Consider the following 25,184-nt stretch of genomic DNA (forward strand, 5'->3'; position numbering starts at 1 on the left):
TTGGGAATGATGCCCACTCTTGTTGATTCCCATTTCCTTCCTTAGCGTCTAGAAACTTTGTTCTTGGGTATGAGGATATCAGATGGTGAATCCCCCCACACCCCAAATTAGAAGTTTAAGGGAGATTGGAAAGAAATATTGGAATATTGCATCTAAAATCAACCACATTGTTTTGTACTTGATTTTGTGCTGTCACCTCAGCTCTCTGTGGCAGGTACAGTAAGTTGGCTTAGTAAACACCCATTCCAAATTCTTCTTCCTTTTTACCCTATAAGTGAAAAAACAAGTAATCAATTTCCTAGCCTCCTTTGTAGCTGGGATTCCTAGCTTCCTTTACATGATATAACTGTAGCCAAAGAGTAGAAGTGCTCTTGACCTCTGTCTCCCTCCACCCTGAGGACGTGGGCATAATGACTGGAGGGGCAGTAACTATCTTGAACCATGAGAACAAAAGTCAATTGCTCAGGGTGGCTGAAAGGGAAGACAGAAGAGGGGGCCTAGTTATTTGTTGATACACTCAGATAATTCTATCAGCCCTTAGTTTCCCATCCAGATTTCTTATTATATGAGAAAAATAAACCCCTGACTTGTTTAAGCTACTATTTGGAGCTTCAACTGTTACTGTACTATTACTGTAATTGAACACATCCTAAGTGGTACACATTTCCTTTTTGTGGTAGCATTGCAGGCTCAAGTGTTTGTCAATTTGTAGTAGACGTAATAAATGTCATATTTCCTTTCATCCTCATTATAACAGTATTTCATTTACTTTAGACTTGTCTCTATCCCATCCTGTCTTAAATATGAGCAGCAGTTGAAGTGCTGTTGAGAATTGCAGGTGTCACTCACATTATTTCTGTAAGTTTGTGTGTGATGTAACTTTGCTGATAGTCTGTTCTTTATAAGAACACAGAGAAAGAGCATCATCAGTTAGCTTTTACTGTATAATGAGACGCCACAAACTTAGTGGCTTAAAACAGCTCCTGTGTATTCATGTCCTGATTCTGTAGGTTACCAGTTTGGACTGGTATCAGCTAGGCTCACTCCTGCTGAGCTGGCTAAGGTTTGGCTGCTCTAGGATGTCCTCACCATGGATAGCTTGTCGTCTCTCTTCCTCTGACAGGCTAGCCTGGGGTGATTGACATGGCACTGTGCAGGGTTGCAAGAGAGAGGCCCAGCTTTGAAACTGGCATATCATCACTGTTGTTGTATTCTGGTGCCCAGAGCAAGACACAAACACAGCCCAGACTGGAGGGGTAGGCAAGGAAACTCCACACTCTCATGATGATAGAAACTGCCACAGGGCACGAATATACAAAAAGTCAAGCATGGTGTCCATTGTTGCTCTCTACCCCCAGGCACTGAGAGAACAGGGAGAGGTATAGCAATGATTTTCTTAAAGGATTTCATCTCAGATTTCTAAAATTCAAGATAATAGCATGCCCTTCTTTATTAATACTGAATAAAAGGTGATCCCATCAGTCATCATCAGTTTTGGAATCGGTTTTCAATATTGCCAATTACCTTTTGAACATCAGTTTAAAAAATAACGCATAAGAAAATGTCACTTTGAGAAAACAAAAGTTGCCTGGCAGAAAGTGCAGGATTGACAACGTAGTTGGACTTTTCTTTAATTCAGCGTTTCTCATGGACCCATTTTAGGAGATTCTGTTTCCTCCAGAAGTTCCATGAGCAAATCAGTTTGAGAATCATGAGCAGTATTTCTCATCATGTAGAGTAAAATTCAAGGCCTTGGGAAGTCTTGGCATTAAAGTACTTTGGCTGTTTAATTTAGTTAATTGGATTTCATTAGTGATAAGGTCAAATGTTATTGGTTTGATTTTTATATGGGCTGGTCATTTAATTCTGTAGCTATTAACGCTCTTGACACCGGCCTGCTATTGTCTTCATATTTCCCATCCATCTTAAGGAACAGAAAAACAGAACAGGTAAGCAGTGTGAGCAACATTCACCAGTGTCTGGTTAATGGAAGAAAAGGCTTTTGTTTTAAAGATTTAAATTTTTATTAAAATGGCTTTAAAAAAAAAACCACCCCATACTATACAGCTTTTCTTATCCTGTTCAAATAATTTTTAATAATAGATAGCATTCCTAAGTCCCTGGTACTACAAAGAGTTTTACGTATATTAGCTTGTTAATTCCCCAAAGAATCCTATTAGGCAACTATTACACTATCCCTATTTTACAAAGGAAAAGTAACTGTTGAGGTTAAGTAACTTGCTCCATTTCACAAGGGTAGGGCCATGATTTGGCGATCTGGCTCCAAAGTCTGTATTCTTAACCACCATGCTGTACTGCTAAGAATCGCTCACCTAAGTACAGAGTTCTGTGGACAACATATGCACATGTTTTACAGGAAACATACTTAAAATTATGTACAATGGAGCATTCAGTCTCCCCACACAGTTTGTTGCCTGTGTTTTCAGAAATTGATCCATGGTGCCTTAGGTTGGAATGTGTTTTAATACAGAAAATCAAAATACCTATTGTTTCCAATGATGCCTTGTCAGTTAATATAGGTAACAGAAATATCTTCCAAATACAGAGAAATTACATTGTTGTTTTAGATATAGTTCACCTCCTAGGAGCTTACTTCGCTTATCTTTGACAAGGAAGAGCAAGTCTTTATCAGACTGTTGATACTGCTAAGACATCTCAGAGGTACTGTCATTCTACTTTATTCTACTTTAAATTTATGAAATCTACTTTCTCAAAGTCTTGGTGGAAAACATGTTTTTTTTTGTTGTTTTTTTTTTTTGTTTGTTTTTTTTTGAGATAGAGTCTCACTTTGTCACCCAGGCTGGAGTGCAATGGCTCAGTCTCAGCTCACAGCAACCTCCGCCTCCTGAGTTCAAGTGATTCTCCTGCCTCAGCCTCCTGAGTAGCTGGGACTACAGGCACGTGCCACCACGCCTGGCTAATCTTTTTTTTTTTTTTTCTTTTTCTCGGTAGAGATGAGGTTTCACTGTGTTAGCCAGGATGGTCCCTATCTCCTGACCTTGTGATCTGCCCACCTCAGCCTCCCAAAGTGCTGGGATTACAGGCGTGTGCCACCACGCCCGGCAGGAAAAGATGTTTTTTGTTTATATCAAAGAATAAGACTTCCCGTTTTAAAGAAAGAAATTATTAAATCACACCTTTGATATTTGAATTAAATCACATTTACCTGCCACAAATTTACATTAATAGTACCACTGGACAAATCATGTCAAGTATTTTTTTCTGCTGTTTATGGGGCAGGACAATATGCAGAGTGAATATGAATGAAGATATTTTTTATTATAGGCTGTAAAGGACCTTATAGGCACAGAAGTGGTATGTTGTTACACCCCCCCCCCCAAAATGATTATACATTAGAAGACCACCTTGTAAGATCATGGGCATCTTTGTTTTTTGTTTGTTTGTTTTTAGACACATCTTGCTCTGTTGCCGAGGTTGGAGTGCAGTGGCACAATCTTGACTCACTGCAACCTCTGTCTCCTGGGTTCAAGCAATTCTCATACCTCAGCCACACAAGTAGCTGGGATTACAGGTACCCACCATGACACCTAGCTAATTTTTGTATTTTTAGTAGAGACAAGGTTTCACCATGCTGTCCAGGCTGGTCTTGAATTCCTGGCCTCAAGTGATCCTCCTGCCTTAGCCTCTCAAGGTGTTGAGATTACAGGTGTGAGCCACCGCGCCCGGCCCTCTTGTTCTCTTTAGTTCACTTTTTAAGGTCCCCGCTCCATACTATGAGGATTACCCTTAGCGAATCTGGGAGGGAATATACACATCTTTGGAAGTGAGTATGTGGTTGTTCCTTATTTGAAGCACAGATCATGCAGGTCTTACAATTCAGCTATTCATAAATGACCAAACCCCCCCCCCAAAAAAAATCGGTATCTATCTTACTACAAACTGTAGGGTTAACCAAAGAAAACAGTTACAATGATGACATTAAAGTAATAGTCATCTATAATTAATAAACAAGATAGCAGCATGTGCAGCCTATGACCATCTCAAGACAACACAGATAACAAAAGCATCCGTTCCAAAAATGGTTGTGTTCTAACCTCTCAGTCCCCATTCAGGGTGGGAACACGGTAGTGTTGTTAGGCAGTGTGTGGTGAAGACAGAGTTCTTGGAGCAGTTTGGGGTCCACCAGTGATCTGCCAACAACATTGGCAGAATCACTAATTTGCGGTACCTTTGTAAAGATTATAGCTGCATTTAATTATGAAAAGTGGTTATTTGCCATCATTCTTCAAAAACACTGATTTTTTTTTCACTTTGAATGGCAAGCTAAATACTATGTTATTCTCGAATTGTTCTAGAAACCCCATAGTTTACAAATTTAGTGTGTGTATTCAGAATCACCCAAGCTGCTTGTAAAAAATGCAGCCTCCTGGCCCCATCCCAAGAGATTCAGGATGTGGCCCAAGACTCTACAGTTTAGTAACTCTGCAAGTGACTCTGAGGCAGGTGGTCCATCGACCTTGAACCAAGGGCTGCCTACCAAAATTAGCCGGGCACGGTGGCATGTGCCTGTAATCCCAGCTACTGGGGAGGCTGAGGCAGGAGAATTGCTTGAACCTGGGAGGTGGAGGTTGCAGTGAGCAGAGATTGCGCCACTGCATTCCAGCCTGTGCAACAGAATGAGACTCTATCTCAAATAAATAAATAAATAAATAAATAAAAGACAGAGAAAGACATGAATGCACCATCAGAACACCATAATAGTCATTGCTGCAGACAGGACTCACCAGTGGATACCAAAAAGTGATGGAGTAAACTTTGAAAAGAAACAGAACGTTTGCATCAAAGTATCTCCTGTAAGGTATCAATTACAAAAAGGAAAAATGGTAGCTTTGTTGTGGAGAATCCCCACAGACACCACTTTAATCAGATAATCAAGGTCAACATCGATCAAAAGATCTTTTGCCATAATGTAGCCCCTGAAATTAGGCAGGAGAAGGGCACATTGCTTCTGTAGAATTCTTCCCAGTAGTACAAAAACGCTAACCATGAGAAAACACCAGATGAGCCCAAATCTCAAGCCTGTGATACAAAACATCTGACCATTATTCTTTGGAAGTGTCAAGGTCGTCAAAGACAAGGAAGATGAGGAACTGTCATAGATTAGAGGGGACTAAGGAGCCATGGCAATTAGCTACAACATGGGATCCAGGGTTAGGTCCTGAAACAGAAAAGGAACATGAGTAGGACAACTGGAAACATCTGAATTAATCTGTAGTTCAGTTACTACTGTTGTAACATTGTTACATCATTACTTTTGATGATCATATTATAATTACCTAAGATGTGGACATAAAGGGAACCTAGGTGAAGGACATAGGGGAATCTTCTATTTTGTGCCTATTTTCTATAACTCAAATTTTTTCACAATAAAAATGAAAAGAGTACATTTGCTTAGTATTGTGTATATACGGCAATAGTTTAGTATTGAAGAATATATACAGTCTTCACTTAGCTGACCTCTTCAGCATGTACCCGCCCCCCTGCCCCCACCATACACTTTTATTTCTAGCCTAACGAAGTCATGTATTGTTAACCCCTTTGGAGGAAAGTGAGAGTAATACAATTTTTGCCTAGATTATAAAGTATTTTAAACCAACGTAATAACTAGCTGCATGCCCACACCTCATTTGAAAAAATACAGCAACACAGCAAAGCCCGTGCTCCCATACTTTGAGGCATCCTGCACCTCCTGTGCACTTCCGCCACACCCTGTGACTGCTGCCACTCAGAGATCATCAGTGGAACTTGATGTTTACTGTTCTTGTTCATTACTTTTCACTTTTCCAGTCTTGGCATCAGATGCATCCTACCAATCAGTTCTACAACTTTTTTGCTCTGCATGTTTGTCTAATTCATTCCTTATCTGTATGCTATAGATTTTCACTGTACAAATAACCAGTATTTATCCGTTCTCTCACTGGAAAACATAATGAGTATGTTTTGTTGGGTTGGTGGTTGTTGTTGTTTTGTTGTTTTGAATGGGTGCTGTTTATTTTTTAAAGTGTCTTCTGAGGCGAAAGGAGATCTCTATGCTTTCTGAACTCCAATAACACTTATCTGTGACTTTTAACTTGGCATTTGTGACTTTCCATTATAATAATTGTTCTTTTCTCCCATGTCAGATGGAAAGCTTCTTGAGGGTCTGATTCCCAAAGATGTATGTTATTGAGACAATAAGAATTTAATTTTCATGAATAAGTAAATACTTAAATAATGAAGTAAACACTGTCACAGATTTTGAGAATACTTGTGTTTATTCCGTTGGTTGTTACATGATGTTACCTCCTGGGGACTTTTCTTTGTTGGAAAGATTTATGCAGTGTTGGAAACTGGTCACTGAGTTGGAAGTATAGAGAGCATAAATAAACCCTAAAGCTTTAATTTGAGAATTATGTGCTAAGCTTTCAAGCAATGCAGGTACTGGGGTGTACATGCGTGTGTGCATGGGTGCACGCGTGTGTGTGTTTTAACATCCTATAGGAAAGTTGACAAAATTAATAATAATTTTACCTGCATTTGGTATGGCAAAGCAGAGGGGAACTGACTAATTTGTATTATGACACACTCTTGATTTTGCACACATTCTTAATGAAAAGTATAGTATTTACTTTTTACCATTTAGAATCTATACCTAGAATGGAATTACCCTAATTATTTTCCTCCAAAATTATTTTATTTAGATGTTGATCTATTCTGTAAAAACATTTAACAGATTTCACAGCTCTCTTGCCTATCTTATTTGATTTCTTCACCAGCTTTGGCAAAAATGAGCAGTGCTAATATTTTCATCCATAATATTGGATAGATGGAACACTGGAAGAGAAGTTGTCGGAGATTAAAGACCTGCTCAAGGTCACGGAACAGTACCAGAAACCAGATATTTCGATGTAGTCCTGTCTCTGTCCAGATACTGGTTTCAGTGCTTAAACTAAGTGAAAGTATTAATTAAGATGTTGTTGCTTAGCCAGCATTTTAATAGATACTTCAGTAACATAATACCCACTCGACAGTTCATTAATCTGGGAGTTTCCCACCTTTAGTGAGAGTAACTGTTGTTAGTGATGAGTAACTGCCTTTTTGCTGCCTTCTTTGTTAGAATGGTTCAAAGGAAAGCCTAAGCCAAACATTGCAAAAGAGCATGTTGTGACTGGTGTGTAGTTTAAAGGAAAGAAAATCTTAAAAGTGAAACAGATAAGAAGGTGTGACATAACCTTCGGTTAAGTATCTGAGATGACAAATGGTTTTTGATAGCTTGAGACCTACAGAGGAATTAAAACCTCTCAGCATATAGACTAGTGCAGTTGATCACTCAAATTGCAATTTTATAAAATGCAGAAGCAGTACACTTAGAATATTGTCTTCATGTCAGAAATGCACCTTTGTGCTTGAAAATGATAAAAAATTACAATCGATCCTTAGAACCGTTCTGTTCATCTTTATTGATCAGGTGCAAGAAAGATAAATTGTGGCCCAAATAAGATTATAGTAAATGTTAGCATCGTAGGGGACTGTAGGTTGATAGAAAGCCATTCATCATCTCAAATGGTGACCTGTCCGTGGCTCCAGCCACCCTGAGTCTGCTGTCTAATCACATACCTATTGATTTTATCTACATCTAAGAATCCTGGATGTGACTGTCATTGGACAACCTAGATTGTTAAATGCAAAGGGGTCGCTGGTGTGAAGAGGATTTCACTTTCATTTTTTCACTGACCAGCAATGATTTATTAAAAAATAAATGATCCCAAGCCATGCATGTGAAACCTGAGTGATTAGAGGATGAAAGGTACACAATTGACCACTGTATTGTGGTGTTATTTGTGGTTTTTGTTTTGTTTTGTTTTGTTTTAATGCAGTGCATTTTGCAGGACATTTCATTGAGTCTCAGGGCTCATGGCGTCATTTAGGCCACCTCCTACAATAAGAACAGTTCCAGTGTAGCTAAGTCAGAATGTATACATTTTGCTGCCCCAGGAAAGGCATTACTTGGCCGTTGCATCTTGGTTTATGTTGTTTATGTGTCCATTCATGTTAGTAGTGGAAACATTTTTTATTAAAATTATCTAAACCTTCCCCCTTGTTCCCACTTATTAGTCATAACTGTTGCTGTTCTTGTGGTCATGTGAAAATGATAGAACAACTTATACTCCATAAAGAATATATCTTTTTTTTTTTCCTTTTGAGACAGAGTTTTTCTTGTTGCCCAGGCTGAAGTGCAATGACATAATCTTGGCTCACTGCAACCTCTGCTTCTTGGGTTGAAGAGATTCTCCTGCCTCAGCCTCCCAAGTAGCTGAGATTACAGGCATGCGCCACCATACCACGCTATTTTTTTTTTTTTTTTTTTTTTTTTTTTTTTTAAGTAGAGACGGAATTTCACCATGTTGGTCAGGCTGGTCTCGAACTCCTGACTTCAGGTGATCCGCCCACCTTGGCCTCCCAAAGTGCTGCGATGATAGGTGTGAGCCGCCATCTTGACAACAAATATATTGTGTAGAACGAGATGATCTTTAATATCCTAGTAGAAACACAATGGATTAATAGGTAAATATGAATGTATGTGAATTTCAGTTTTTGATCTCAGGCATCCTTTGATCTTACAAAGGTAGATGCCAAATAATGGTGATTTAAAGAATCTTTCCAAAATGTTAGGAATTTTCTCCAAAGGATAAAATAATAAGAAATTGTAACTGTGAAAATGTTCTCCATAATTATAATCCATATACCAACAACTCTACTGTTATTTAAATGAGTAGCTTTACATGTGTTTTATAAGTATCCATCCCACCTATACAAGAAAGCCTTCTACTGCTTGAGTGGCTGAAACAAGGTTTTATGTATTTTTTGAAGCTGTAAATCTTCCACACGTTTTGTCATAATAGATAGTGAAAACTTTGCTATCAATCTTTGTCCACAGAGCTCAGAATTCTACAAAGTCACCACTGAACAATATCAGAAAGCTGCTGAAGAGGTGGAAGCAAAGTTCAAGTAAGTTTTTAATAGCATTATAATTATTTACTATTCTTAACAAGATGAAAGCACAATTTCAGTGCCTTTTGAACAGAACATGGTTTGTTATATAGCGCTGTAGAATACTTGGAAGAGTTTTGGGGTGGTTGAGATGGGACCATATAATCTGCTATACTGGAATTCAGATGCCAAGGAAAAGGCATTTGATGAACGCTTGTTACAAATCCATGTATTTTATGAACGGGGGGAGATTGAAAGCAATGGTAATAGAATTTTCATTTGCAATAATATATCAAATAGAATGCCCTTGATTATGAAGCTCATGTTAAATTGCTACTCTATTAATGGAAACATAGAAACCATTCACTTTTGCATAATAAAATGATGGGCATGTCCAAATTTGGGTATCCTCCTTTCTCATGGTTAGACTGTTTTCATTTCTTCACATGTACCTTGAAAGCATTTAAATCATAGACTTTGCCTGGCCCTTGATTATGAAGGTGATGTTAAATTACTACCTCTCTTAATCTTTGGAGCCTTTAAATGAATGTTCTGTAATTGATGGATCAGAGTGTCCATGACCCATAGCCTTGTACTTTCCTTTTGCTGCCAGTTCTCACATTAGGTAAGAAGACATCATTCAGAATTTTTCTGAGTATATAAATAGTTCTATTGTGTAACCCCTATTAGTAACACATGTGAGAATTAGTGAAGCAAAAAAAGTTGTGACAGCTTTAGCTGAAAGATTGCATCGGGCTCTGACCTCCTTCCTTGCACGTGTTTACAAGCATTTGATAAAATGATTAAACCCCAAGGTGGAATTACTACTTTCCGCTACAGTACAATTTGTGTGGTAATGGATGTTAGTGTTATTGTAATATGAATTAAAATAAAAATTTGTTTTAATTCAAGGTAGTTTGAGGTTTATTTAAACAGCCTTCCCCTGTAAATTATCTCTTTAGAGGCAGCAGACAGAGACCTTCTAAGGATGGGCCACAAGTGTGACTATTAATATTAATGTGAGATCTTAAGAATTTAGACATATTAATAGAACTGGGTATAGATTTTATTTTAGAAGTTACTCTACATGTATTATTTTAAGTTATGTGTTTATTATTCTCCCTAATGATATAGTGACTTTTTTTTGGGGGGGTGGTAAACCGTTTTCTGTCTCTGTATCATGAGAACCTTTGAATTGGCTCCCTGAATATTTATTATAAAGCAATAGCTGTAAAAACATCTAAGTTTAAGATACATCATAGATGAGTTTTGACTGGAGTGATCTGTGAAGTTTTCATAAGGAATATGATTTTTTAGTTGAGTCTTTAAGAAGAGTATTGAGTAGGTGGAAGAGAAAGATATTCAGAAGGAAAGCTGTGCTCTATGGTTGGTGAGTGAGAAAGCAGTGGCTTGAGTCAGAGAGACTAGTGCAAGATAAAGCTGGAAAGGTCAGTGGGTCTTTAGCTGCTGGGCTGTGAAGTTTGGTCTTCATTGAGCAGTGAGTCATGGGAAGATGTTTGACCAGATGAGTGCTCCTATTTCTGGGTTCCTGAAGGAAAAGTAACCTGACAGTGGATGTGAGCTTTAGTTGGAGGCATGAAAAATAAGATCCAGAAGAATGAGATAAAGTCAGGCACAGTGGCTCACATCTGTAATCCCAGCACTTTTGGAGGCTGAGGCAGGAGGATCACTTGAGGCCTGAAGTTCAAAACCAGCCTGGTCAACATAGTGACACCCATAGTGACACAATTTTTAAGTTTTAAGAAACTTAAAAATTAGCCAGTTGTAGGGGCATGTTCCTGTGATCCTAGCTATTGGAGAGGCTGAGGTGGAGGACTGCTTGAACCCAGGACTGCAGTGAGCTATGATTGCACCATTGTACTCCAGTGACAGAGTGACACTATGTCTTAAAAAAATAAAGAAAAAAAAAATTAGATGGGGGGGGAGTCTCTACAAGTGAAAGAGGAAAAAAATGTCGAAAGTTTAGATGTGGTACTAGGCATGATGGCTCATGCCTGTAATTCCAGCACTTTGGGAGACCAAGGTGGGTGGATCACTTGGGGCCAGGAGTTCCAGATCAGCCTGGGCAACATAGCAAAACTTCATCTCTACTAAAAATACAAAAATTAGCTGGGCATGGTGGTGGATGCCTGTAATCTCAGCTACTAGAGTAGCTGAGGCAGGAGAATTGCTTGAACCCAGGAGGTAAAGGTTGCAGTGAGCCAAGATCATGCTATTGCACTCTAGCCTGGACGACAGAACAAGACTCTGTTTCAAAAAAAGAAAAAAAAAAAAAAACGATTAGACATGAATTCGTAATTGGTACGTGTGTTAGTTTGCCAGAGCTGCAAAGTGCCACAGACTGAGTGGCTTAAATAACAGAAATTTATTTTCTTACTCTTCTGAAGGCCAGAAGTCTGAGGTCAAGGTGATGTCGTGGCTGATGGCTTCTAAGTCTCTCTCCTTGCTTTATAGCTGGCCATCTGCTCCCTGTGTCTTGATACGATCTTTTCTTGTGTCTACATGCTAATCTTCTTTTCTTACAAGAATACCAGTCATATTAGACTAAACCCCCTCTATGACCTCACTGCAATTTAATTACCTCCTTAAAGACACTCACTGCAAATACAGTCACATTCTGAGGTATTGAGCAATGGAGTTATGAATTTTCAGGGGACACAATTCATCTCCTAACATTTAGATAAAAGGGGCAAAAGAAACAGAATTATGAGGTTAGCAGATTGGAAAATCGGCAGAGAGTAGATTTCATAGGGAAAGATAGATCTGGTTTTAGATGGAAAAATCTCTGTCCTGAAGCTCTGCCCAGCTGCCATGTCATTCAGCCTGAGCTAGGCTTGGAGAGTGAAAGACCACGTGAAGCACAAGGTTGACACCATGATGACTGACCTTCTGCAAGTCAGCAGGGCCCTACCTGTAAGTTGGACTTTGTTTTAAATAGAACCACAACAGCATCATTCTGTCTTACCTTTTAAATATATTATTCAAGAGTTAATAATCTGGCTGAACTGTGTAGCAAGGAATTGGCCTTGCCCAAAGAGAGGTCTGGATTTTGTACCAAGCTCCTGGGAAATGCAAAATCCTTGGAATTTCCTAAGTGATAGAAATTGTTATTCTCAGCCAGGCACGGTGGCTCATGCCTGTAGTCCCAGCTCTTAGGGAGGCTGAGGTGGGTGGATTGCATGAGCAGTCCAGGAGTTCGAGACCAGCCTGTCCAATATGAGGAATCCCTGTCTTTACCAAAAAATAAAATAAAATAAAATAAATAACCGGGCATGGTGGCACATGCCTGTAGTTTCAGCTACTGTACTTGGGAGGTTGAGGTGGGAGATCACTTGAGCCAAGGAGGCAAAGGTTGCAGTGAGCTGAGATGGCACCACTGTCTTCCAGTGTGGGCAACAGAGTGAGACCCTATCTCAAAAAAAAAGAAAAAGAAATTGCTATCCTTGCTGGGCCCCTTGGACCATGTGATAACAGCTCAGCCTCTGGGGAGGTGAGTTTATCATGGGGACCATCAGTCAGGCAAGCTGTTTAATGAGGCTCCAATAAAACTCTGAACAGTGCTGCTCAGGTGAGCTTTCCTGGTTGACAGTATTCCATGGGTACTGTCACACATTGATCCCTGGAGGGCAGCAGGTCCTGAGGACATTGAAAGCTTTGCATTTGGAACTCCCACCCAGGTTTCGTCCTACGCGTCTCCTCCTTTGGCTGATTTTCTGTATCATTGCCCTATAGTAAACCATAACTGAGTTTCACAGCTTATCAGTGAATTATTTAATCATGAATTTTGGGTAGTTTGGAACACCCACCCCCCGCCCCACCCATTGCTGTTGATGTCAAAATCCAAGGGCAATTTTGGAGACTGTGCTCTTAGATTTTGCAGTTTGACTAACTCCAATACACACAAAACCCAGGTTTTAACACACTGTGAAGAAATTTTCATAGCTAGTTTTTTAGAGAGTGGTTTTCATTATGTCATTCCCCAACCCCACCCCACCCCCAGCTACTTCCTGCTAGACTGAACTTCCTAGAATGTTGTGTTTTGATTTGCAGTGAGTTTATTACCTTCACACCTAGGAAGTGATAGTACATTGGGTCTAGGAGATGCTTACCATCTTTAAAGGCACAGAGATTACTTAGTAGCCTGCTGTTTCTTCTTAGAAATGTGGCCATCTCAGATAATCAGGACTTTTGTAAGATAATATATAATATTTGCATTGCATGACAGGGATTTTTTGCCTGGTCAGATTATTTTCACTGGCTCCTATGTGTATGACCAGCTTAGCACCTGTAAGCATCACCTCGAAGAGCTCTATCTTGAATCTGAACCTGAACTCAACAGTTCCTCTTAGGCAACAAGTTCTGAAGGACTTTGAGGAGAATTTATTTATCTTCATTTATGTGTGCATCTTGGTTAGAGGAGATAGAAGCTTTTGAAAATGCAATGTCAAGGCAGTATTATATACCTGATGAGGGGTCACACAAATCACTGTAAAGAGAAAGTTACTGAGAGCATTTGAAGCTGCCCGTGACTAACACCAGCACATTGATGCAACCTACCAGAATAGCTAATGGAATTACTTTAGGGATGCTTAAAATATTCACTCATACTTAAGTCCCTCATAGTTTTGGCAGTAAAACACTTTAGAATTAACGGATTGTTTTCTCCTCCTTTATCCACACGTCATTCATACATAGAGTCGCCCCTTGTGGCAAGCCAATCTCTGAATATACAACTAAGAAAACAGGCCAGGATCTTACTACTAGCATGGAACTCTGAGTTCATCAGAGAAAAACAAAAGCAAGACAAGTTTTTAAAATAATGATCTTTTTAAAAATCCTAAGTTAGTTCTCCTGTGTTGGGGTGATTACATTCATAATGCATATCAAGTTATTAACAATATTACTTACCATGATTTCAGTGGGAATTAAGGGATTTGAAGATAATTTGGACTTCTTACTTTCCCACAGTAGATTTAAAATTTTTGCTTCAAAACCTAAATCACTGAGCAAATCCAGCATTCTTTTTACGTGTAGCTTTAATTCAAAAGGAATATTTTCTCTTCTCTCAATCCAACTAAAACAGTAATTATCAACACTTCATGTCACATTTTATAGCAACTTAGGGTGCTAATTTCTATTATATGGTGCTAGTACCGTGTTATAGCTCATCCTAATGTAAATTATATTTTAGATTAATCCTTGTATTGTACCTCATAGGTAATTAATTAAACAAAATATTGTTTTAATAATGTTTCATGTGTAGTTCTTAACACAGGTCTAGCACAAAGTAATAAATATGACATTTTATCATGATATTCAAAAGTTATGAAACTGTGTGCCATCAGAGAAATTTCTGTATTTGTTTTTAAACAAATTCTAGATGCTACCTCTAACTAGCACATTGGAAGGAGTTCTTGCCCTTAGGGAGCTCATACTCTACCTGGGAGTGACCAGCACATAAAGCACTCATAGGAAAGCATGTAAGAGAATCCTCACAGCAATGTAGCTGGGGTGCTGCTGGCCTCCTGTTTCTTGGTCAATGTCAGCATCAGATCTCTGTGGCTACATTGGGTCTGATATGCCACACCTATAGAAGGAAGATGTTACCAGAGTGTTTATGCATGTGAATTGTTTTTAAAATAGAAAAGCAAATATCAGGTAAATGTAAAACAAATATCAAAGACATGTTTAAAGGCAATATACGTCGTAAAGACAATGTAATAGTAAACAAACGAAAAGCATTTTAAAGACAATTGATATTTCATTTTCATTCTGTCCTCTATGTAATGAAATGGTGAGTTCCTATTTTCCATAAAAGAAAGAAAAAACACGCATCGAAAGTGACATAGATCTATTGAAAATTTTTGGAATGATTTCATTAGAGGTAACTTTTTAACATGGCTTCAGTGTCTTTGAAAGAAGCACTTTTTATCTTTTTATTTTTTTGAGACGGAGTTTCGCTCTTGTTACCCAGGCTGGAGTGCAATGGTGCGATCTCAGCTCACCGCAACCTCCGCCTCCTGGTTTCAGGCAATTCTCCTGCCTCAGCCTCCTGAGTAGCTGGCATTACAGGCACACGCCACCATACCCAGCTAATTTTTTGTATTTTTAGTAGAGACAGGATTTCACCATGTTGACCAGGATGGTCTCGATCTCTTGACCTCGTGATCCACCTGCCTCAGCCTCCCAAAGTGCTGGGATTACAGGCGTGAGCCACCGCGCCCGGCCGGAAGAAGCACTTTTAAAGAAGTACAATTCTATGAACTTGGGTGTGAATACCAGTAATACTCCTTTGTGTGCCAGATTTTAGAGGGGTTTTCGCTTTTATCCTTGAATGAAGTTGTTGAAACCCAACTTACAAATTTAGGCTCATAGAAGCAGCTTGGGTTATTCTTATAAAGTATTAAAAGATTAGTTACCCTGTAAAAGTAGTTTAGGTGATTTTAGAGTATCTGAGAAATGCTATGCAGAACTCATACAGTTAAAATGGATTTTATAAGTATTACCCTGTATTTAAAGATTTTCTTCAGTGTAAAACTCTTTAAAATGTCCTTGATTTTTTTTAAGGGGGTAACACTTTAACTGGCAATATTGTTTAGTTTCTTTTTTCGGTATAAGATTTTAATATCTATGCCATGGATGAATTTGTGAAGCTGAGGAAGACGTGCCAATAGTATCAGCAGGTGTTTTTCGTGTTCTGTATAATTACACATGTGTATCATGGACAGTTTTAAGCAGCGGTGTTTAAAGATCCTGCTTAATTGGCTGTAAAATAATTAAATATGGTTTTGACTGGCAAATTTATAATTCTGTTAGATGCATAAGCCAGTGAGCCTGAATGTCAGTGCAACCTCAATTTGGAAATACTAGATTAATAGAACTAATTGTACTGAAAATACAAAGTTTACTCTGATTAATAGTCTTAAAATTCTTCTAGAAGTTTAGTCAGATAAATATGTTACTTTCCTTTCTTCTTAAACTTTTAATTAAAACTTATTTCAAGTTTGAGCTATTCAGTTCCGTGCTTCGCTTTCTAGTTTCTCTGAAGTTGAGTTCTTGCAATTTGTCCGTGACTTCACCTGCCTTATTGAGTAACTTAACTTATCAAAAGTATTAAAAGTATATGCTGATGTGCCCGTATTTGTATCTACAGCTGACAGGTACCCTGAACATCTTCTCTAACATGTATTGATGTCTACTTATAACCTACTTTAGTGCTGTGTGAATGGATCTAATACACCAAATGTACATGATAAATGTTTTAGCTCTGATTCTCATTGATCAGTTTTGAAATGATCAAATGTTTTATCTCAGTAAGACACTAATTCACATTGATCAAATTCTGAATGATCAACTTGACTTGGTTTCTGCTGAACACAAATCGTATTAAAACAACATTACTTGAACATACTGCCTTCTCTGATGCAGGAGTTATGTTACCAGTGGTTACATTATAACTAGAGTTATTGTATTATAAAGTTGTCTCCTTCATAATGAAAAGTTTACACAAGAAGAAAAGAATGAGATATTACAGGAAGAACAGGGCTTCAGGCAAGGATTTGGGCTTTTACTAACTAATTAAATTCTGCATTTGTATTGGGCCTTTTTCCCCCCGTTTTTAATTTGAAGGGCTGTGAGCAAGGAATACAGCAGCTGCAGTGGTGACGTTTTATTCCCCAAAGTCCTTGGAGCCAAGTAACATCTTGATTATTCAGTAAGAGACTTAGTAGTGGGAGAGGCAAATTCTGGATAAATACACCTGCGCCCTTTGTGCATGAGCCTCCTGGTTACAGTTATATTTTTAGGAGTTTAGGGCTATTTGTTGGTTTTTGTTTTTAAAACATCAGCCCACCTACGTCAGCTTCTGTAGTATTTCACGTCCCCTCTGGAGTTTGTGAATATGCTGCTGGAGGAGGATTTCAGTTCTGAAATTGAAGAAAGACGCTTATATATTTACAAATACACTTTGTATGTGAAGCTAATGGCAAATACACATTTGGCTGTCACATAGACTTGGTTATTTAGAATACCCAGCTCCTCAGGCAGGTTATTTATTATGTCTTTGGCTTGTGTCTTCCATCTGTAAAATGTAAATTATAACTGCTACCTTCTGTAGGGCATCTAAGCTGAGAAGGTTTAAAAGTTAACTAAGAAAGTTGTCTCTGATCCTTATCTAAAACATGGTCTTAAGTTGTTGTTTGATTCAATGTTGTAGATGATGATGTAGATGATGCAGTTTTAGGACTGTTGTAGGTGCAGTTCCTTCCGTATCTCACCAGGGATCTGTACAGTAGTCCCAGCTCCCAAGCTGTTAATCTGCCTGGTTTGTTTGTCCGTCTGCCTCCCACCAAGCAATAAATTAGTTCCAAGGAAAATGAGACTGGCTTTGGAGCATGCTAGTATTTGATGGTATTTCTTACGATACCCATTTAGAATTGGTTATATTTACAAAGACGACTTTGGTGATTAATGCTTTTTCCCCCTCCCTTTTAAAATTGGAGCCCTTTGAATCAGATTTGTCTGATTAGTTATTTCTTTTTAGTTCCTTGAGTTAGATCTCTATACTTAGTCTAAATACTGTAGATAATGGAAGTAAATGCCAAGAAACATTAACCAGAGAGATTTTCATCTGCACTATGTCTCTGCTCCATGACTGGTCACCACAGTATTCCACTCAACTCAGTGGTATCCTCCTGAAAAGGGCAGGGCAGATGGCAAAGCTGATTGGAGTATAGGGATAAAAAGGGCAGGAGCAGGAGTGTGCTCCAAGGACAAAGAGTATTGTTAGGAAATACTGTCTCTAAAAAGACAATGCAAACTGCAGCCGTCTCATGAACGTGATCGCAAGACCCAAAGGATCACTTTAGAAACGTTTTTCATCATAGGGTGTAAGGGAATCTCACCTGGTGACGTAAGCTGCTGATGGTATAGTCAGATTGGCTGCCTCCTTCCTCAGTCCATGACCTGGCGTGCTTCTCTCTGTCCTTGCCATGGCAGTTGGGGTTTCTTGACGTCGCACCGAGCAGCTTCTTTCCTTTCATACGAGCAGTTTACATGTAAACATGTTAATGATCAAACCATTCTTGTGACCTTAGGTTTGTGGCCATATGCTCCTGGATTTATGATTCATTCTGTGTGAGCTAACAAATCGTTCTGTCGTCCCCAACAGGAACATTGCTATTGAACTTTCTTCTTAATCAATATGATCCATTAAGAATCTAGTATACCCTACATGATTATATGAAATATTAATTGCACACTTTGAGTTAAATGAAGATTCTGCCAACATGATAGCTTATTTCTTTCCTTGTATCATAATATTTTAAATGAGAGTATTCTGAGTTCTAGGTTACATGATATTTTGGAATTTGTTTATTGATCTTTGTTTACTTCAGTAATTAACAACACAGTTCACGGTTCAAAAAGACATTTGAGACTTCTAGATTTGTCCTCTTGACAATTCCAGCTAGAATTCATTTACTTTTTAAGGGCTCCAGTTAAAAATAATTTCTTTGATTTTCCTTTGATGCTTTCAAAGATAAAACATATTTTGCATTTTGAGTGCAACTAAGCCACAGGTAGAAAGCAGGAAAGCTTGTAAAAAGGCCAATTAAAGTTAATTGTCTGACCGACCTGCCCTGTTACAAGATGTCCAGAAAGACTTCTAGAAGGTAGAATTTAAATTCTGTCCTTGAGTCACATATGCCAAGTTAGCAATCTTAGGACTTGAGCATAGTTAAAAATTGTATCAAAGAAGTCATCTACACATAAAAATGTAGCTGAGGATAGTTTCTAGAACATTGCATGGGTTCAGCCATAGCATAACATCTAATTAATTATGTTTTATCACTCCAGAGTTCGGCAAGCCTATTCCAAATGTTGTCAGTACTTCCCTGGTTTCAGCCAGATAATTCACTTACAAATGTATTTGGCTGCCCATTCACTCTGCCTAGGTAAAACCACATATTAAAATTGCAACCAGAACTTTCATGATACATTGTACTAAAACTCATATCATGGTTTCAGTCTTATCAAGGATTCTTATTTCTGGCTCTTCTGATTTTTCTTAAGAGATAAGAAAACAAAATGCAAACTTTGATAAATTGGACCTTATGAAATTTTAAAATTCTGCCTATCTTAAGACATCATTAGAAAAGTTTTTTTACCGGGCAAAAGACTTGGATACTTCAAAGGAAGATGTAAGAATGGCCAATTAGCACATGAAAGGGGTTTCTACATCATTAGATATTAGGGAAATGCACATTTAAAACATAGGAATGGAGAAAATCAGGAAGACTGACAATACTAATTGTCTGGAAGATTGTGGAGAAACCAGAACTTGTACTTTGCTGCTGGGGATATACAATGGCAAAAGCCCTTTGAAAAAAATGTTGGCAGTTCCTTATAAATGTAAAGCATACACTTACTATATGATGCAACAAGTCTAGTCCTAAGTATTTGCCCAAAAGAAATGAAAATAAACATCTCCAAAAGGCTTGTACACCTGTGTTGATAGCACGTTTATTCATAGTATCAAAAACTGGCAACAATCCAAATGGTCATCATTGAGGGAATGGAGATGCAAAACCTGGAGTATTCCACTCAACTCAGTGGTATCCTGCAGAAAGGGACAGGCCAGATAGCAAAGCTGATCGAAATATAGGGCCAAAATGTGCAGTGTTCTACTTTATATTCATACAATAGAACACTGTTCAGCAGTAGAGAAGAGCAAGCTACTGATACATGTAACAGCACGAATGGATCTCAAACATCATGTTACACAAAAAGAAGCCAGACACAAAGCAGTACTTCCTATGTGGTTCATTTAAATGAAGTTCAAAAATAGGCAAAATATGCCTTTGGTGGGACTAGAGGAGATTTGATTGGAAAGAGACACAGGCAGCACTTCTGAGGTTTGGGGGATATTCTGTTATGTTCTGTGTGGTGTTTTTACAAGTAGATATGGGTATGTAACTTCTAATACAATATGAACACTTGATATTGGTGTGTTATGATATACAGACTGAGCAGCCCTAATCTGAAAACCCCAAATCCTCCAAAATCTAAAACTTTCCGCGTGCTGACATGATGCCACAAACTGAAAATTCCACACCTGACCTCATGTGACAGGTCACAGTCAAAGGCAGGTGCACAGTCAAATGCAGTTTATTCACCGTCCCTCAGAAAAAAAATGACCTTCAGGCTATGTGTAGCATATATGAAATGTAAATGGATTTCATGTTTGGTCTGGGTCCCTTCCCCAAGATACGTCCTTATGTATATGCAAATATTCCAAATTCCAAAACTCACATTCAAAAACACTTCCATTTCCAAGCATTTCAGGTACAGGATACTCAACCTGTACATTAATTATACCTACAACACCCTAAATTCAGTTAGGAAAAAATAACACAAATATTGGGAATTCCCAACGTCTGACTGTGGGTAAAATTGTCTCTTCAATTTAATCACTGTCTTAAATAAATGATTCCTAATCCTATCCATAGTCATGTTTTTTTCATTAGAATTTGAATCCCTTATCTCAAACTCAGGGCTGTTCATTCAGGATATTTTATTACTATAGAAATAGAGAGGGATAAATCTTGCTTGTATTTCATTTATTTATTTTCTTAAAGAATCAGTCTTTTTTCCACCCCATGAAGTTACATATGCCTGTTGTACTCTCTTCCTCTTCAACCTAGGAGCCTTGCAGGTAGACTTGGTTAAGGTTTGAAAATTACTTTTGATAAAGGGATTTCAAAGGCAGTATTTGTGAATGAAGCATTTGTACAGTAGCACTGGTATTTTTAATATAATAATCATATGCAGTAATTTATTCATACTATTTATTGAGTCCTGGCAGAATGCTTGAAAACTTGTAAAAGCTTTTCGTCTTGGCCCTTCCTTACATGTTGAAATGAAAGCACACATGTTCATATGTTAAAATGTCGCCAAGCATCCCCAGCTTGCTCACATGCCTGCCTTAAGTTATTTCATGTGCTTTCTCATTTAGTGGCCAGTAGTTAAATTGCTGTGTTCCTTTTGTGAATGTGTATGTCTAAATGCTGGTAATCAACTGAATCCCTGGAAATTTGATAAATGTGCTCATTAAGGAGAGTTCTTGCTCTTGGCTCCATTTCACAAGTCACCTCAGCTAGTGTTTCTGGATGAAGCTGGCAAGAAACACTGTGCAGTGATACATGTGGCTTTATACTCCTTTTCAAGGACTAAAACCTCCTTTTTTAGTATGTTAAACATGCATTGTAGGGATATTGCAATTACAAAGAAGTATGCTATTTGCCAATTACATTATTTACACAAGAAAGACCAAGGGCTGCTGCTGTGTGGTAGGATTTTTAATTTTTTATGCACTGCCAGTTGCTCCTCCTCTTGTTCTCTTGAGCATCTGAAATTACACAAATACCTATTCATTTCTGAGACAGAGTCATCCATGCAGACTCTGAAGTTCACCAGTTTGCCCCTGGCATAGAGCTCAACAAAGCTGCCTATGTGAGAGAGGCATTCAGCATGGTTTGTGATTGGGATGTCGAAGGTGGCATATGCCTGTTCCTGCTTTCAGGATGAAAAATGAATTGCCAATTATAGTAGACATGTTCAGACATGATGCTTCATATGGTAGAAGCTTGCTCAGCCTGCTTTATGCTGGGCCCCCAACTATGAAACCATCAGTTCTGAAAAAGGGGTGTGTTGGCAAGGAGGAGAAAAGAGAAGGGTATCTTACCATTTTCTGTGCTTGTGCAAGCTGTGGGCAGGAGGTCAGTGCCTCACACCTTTGTTTCCCAAGCAAATGTCTTGAACAGGATGAAGTGATCAAAGCTGGGTGCCAGTGCATTATCACAGTCTCATTACTTTGCAAGCTGCATGCCCAGATGCTGCTGTTTTCTGCATCAGGCTTCAATGATTTACATTCATAACACCTCCATTACAGCTCATTTGGTACGGCTCATAATCAACCAGTTCTTGTCTTTTCCTGATAGTGTTTCTCCAATACAAAAGACGCTAGTGTAATGAAGAAAATAGCATTGCTGGTGTAGAATACATCTTTAAGACATCACAGTTAATTGACAAGAAGCGGGAGCAAAATGCTTTGTCACAACTTAAATCATTTGTGGTTTGGGTTTGGTTAGTTGGGTGTTGATTTGGGAGTGTTTTTGAAGTCTTTGAACTTGAGATGTTATATATTACCAGCAGACCTATTTTGACTCCTCTGTCTTGGGAGTTCTTTTCTATTAGTGAATTCTGATACCCTGTCCTTATTTGTTTGGTTTCTTCCCCCAGTGAGCTCAATTACACATACACACACACACACACACACACACACACACACACACACACACACACACATATTTAAGGTATTAATGAGACAATTTTGCTTTGAAGAGCTTATCATCCTCAGTATTAACACATCGGTTCATCAAGGGTCTCTTTGATGTTCCATGTTCTATGGGCCCTGAAAATACAGAAATACAGTTTGAGTTCCTGCCCTCCGAAGGCCATATACTCATTGGAATCATTAGCTCGACTGTAGAAGTATCAAAACCTGATGCAGTAATTATTAATGGAAGATTTGTTCATGAAAAATTTGAGTATCTTGTACATTCCGTATGGTTGTTTTAAACTGGAAATACAAAAAGTCACCAAACCATGGTAAATGCTAATATGAAGGGACAACTGATAAAATACATAGGAATAGGAGGGTGATCCCGCAGAATCTGGATTGCATGAAGTGGTGATTGGCATAAGCTGGATCTTCTCATCTTGAGATTTCCTTACGGTAAGAAGAGGGAGAATGGCCTTGCCATGAAGAGGGAATTGAATACTGGAAATGATTGGAATAGTATGAGGGAGGACTGATAGAATATGAGACCACAGAGGAAGACTGCTGTCAGACTTGAAGGACTTGAAATGCCCTATTTTAAAGGGCAGAGTTAATAGTGCATAAAGATTCAACCTAGAGTTCTACCTACTTGGGATGTTTTTTTCTTTCACCTATCCCTGGTGCCCATAATTGTCACTACTAGGATTTTCCCTTTTGAGCTGGTCATTGTTTCTGGAAGTCTTCTATCAAATACTACAATATATTATTAGGTGCATAGATGTTGTGTATGTTTATCATATAGTAATTATAGTTTACTGTATCAAATGAATGACTATCACTCTATTAATATACTAATGTGACGCAAAAATAAGCACATATTAGCTTATCATATTGATGGATAGCAAAGTTCAGGGGCTTGAGAAGATGAGACATAGGAAAGACTAGTTCGGACTGAAAAGGTGGGAAGGGGAGAGCTGAAGAAAGACTGGGTTCGTGGGATGCTGCCTGGAGAAATCCTAGGGCACTGGACAAAAATGAACCTCATCTTTTCATACCAACTGAAATGGAATACGATTAGCTTTCTTTACTCTTAGCCATGATACCTTTGAATGGTGTCTGAAGAATTCACATGGTACCAGGTTCTTCATGTCATTGCAAAGAATGTGTTAGAGACAAATTGTATGCGGTTTATTCACATATGTTTTTTCTGGATGTCTAATTTTTAACTTATGTCTATAATTCTGATTGAATGTGCCCAAAATAGATAAAATTAGCTCACATCCTAGGTGGATTTTCTATTGCTAGTCCACTTGATTATTAAATGAACCTTTTAAAGTATTCGCTCTTCTTCCCACTGAATTTTAGGAAGATTTTTTTCTTTTTTAAAAAATTTTTATTTTATTTTATTTTCATTTGGAATTGATTTTTATTTAGTTAAACATTTTTTTCTTTTTTGCTAACACTTCATGGAGACTTTGTGTAATGAAAAGGATATGACATGAATAAATACAACAGGTGGCCCCCCCTTGTTGCAATTTTGCTTTTTGCAGAATACAGTAAGATATTGAAAGACTACATTCACATAACTTTTATTCTAGTATATTGTTTTATTTTATTATTCTTGTTAGTCTCTTACTGTGCCTAATTTATAAATTATACTATCGTAGAGGTATGTGTAGGAAAAAAACGTAGTTTACCTACAGTTAAGTACTATTCATGGTTTCAGGCATCCACTAGTTATCTTGGAATGTATCCCCCATTGATAAAGGGGGATTGCTGTATTAGATTTTTTTCTCATTTGATTTACCAAGGAGGTATTTTTTTCTTGTAGCAAGGGAAATGGAATTTTATTCCTCTTTTTTTTTTTTTCCAGATCAACCTTTTAAAAGCAAAGCATGTCTTGAAGTCATAGTTTGATATTTAACCTTTCACATTTATCTCTATGAATAGATACGTTAATAAATGTAGATTTTGTTTTGTTTTCACAAAATTTAAGACTATACCATATGTATTTTAACATACATTTATTATGGATACATCCCCCTGGGTCAGCACAAATAAATCCAGCTCATTGGCTGGGCCCTGTGGCTCACCCTGTAATCCCAGCATTTTGAGAGGCCAAGGTGGACAGATCACAAGGTCAAGAAATCGAAACCATCCTGGCCGACATGGTGAAACGCTGTCTCTACTAAAAATACAAAAATTAGCTGGGCATGGTGGCGTGTGCCTGTAGTCCCAGCTACTCAGGAAGCTGAGGTAGGAGAATCACTTGAACCCAGGAGACAGAGGTTGCAGTGAGCAGAGATCCCACCACTACACTCCAGCCTGGCAACAGCACAAGACTCTGTCTCAATCTAACTCATTCTAAGTAGCTGCATCATGTCTCATAGCATTGGTCTGTAGTCCTCTACTGAAAGGTTCTTTTATGTGATTGGTTTTGTTGTTGTTGTTGTTGTTTGTTTTTTTGGATAGTGCAGAAGAAGGCTGCAGTGAAACAAAAACATACCTAAACCCTAAGGAACTGGTACTTTTATTTCCATAACGTGGATGGAGTTTGAATTGTGACCATTCCTTCCAACTGTGTAGCATTAGGCCACTTAACCTCTTGAGGTTCTTTTCGCTGATATAGGACATGTAAATATAATACCTCATGGGTTGCCAATAAGGGTTAATTAAATGTGGGTAAAATTCTGGGCATAGAGTAGGTACTCAGCTCTCTACAGGTTAGTTTCTTTTAGGGGTCTAGTAGAGTTAGAGTCAGGGCCCAGGTTATTTAACCATAGAAGTTATATCACAATATGAATCAAAAATT

The 25,184-nt window shown here is 38.2% G+C and overlaps 1 protein-coding gene across 2 annotated transcripts in view; it reads left to right on the top strand.

Moving 5' to 3' along the window:
- Positions 1–25,184, top strand: part of CHCHD3 (coiled-coil-helix-coiled-coil-helix domain containing 3) — a 293,060-nt gene that overhangs the window by 230,976 nt on the left and 36,900 nt on the right. For both annotated transcript variants that reach the window (XM_010342955.3, XM_039472913.2), the window contains one exon: positions 8,960–9,030. In XM_010342955.3, coding sequence (XP_010341257.1) covers positions 8,960–9,030 — 71 coding nt within the window. The remainder of the gene's footprint in view (positions 1–8,959; positions 9,031–25,184) is intronic.

Source organism: Saimiri boliviensis, chromosome 10 (assembly GCF_048565385.1).
Source record: "Saimiri boliviensis isolate mSaiBol1 chromosome 10, mSaiBol1.pri, whole genome shotgun sequence".
NCBI classification, from domain to species: Eukaryota; Metazoa; Chordata; class Mammalia; order Primates; family Cebidae; genus Saimiri; species Saimiri boliviensis.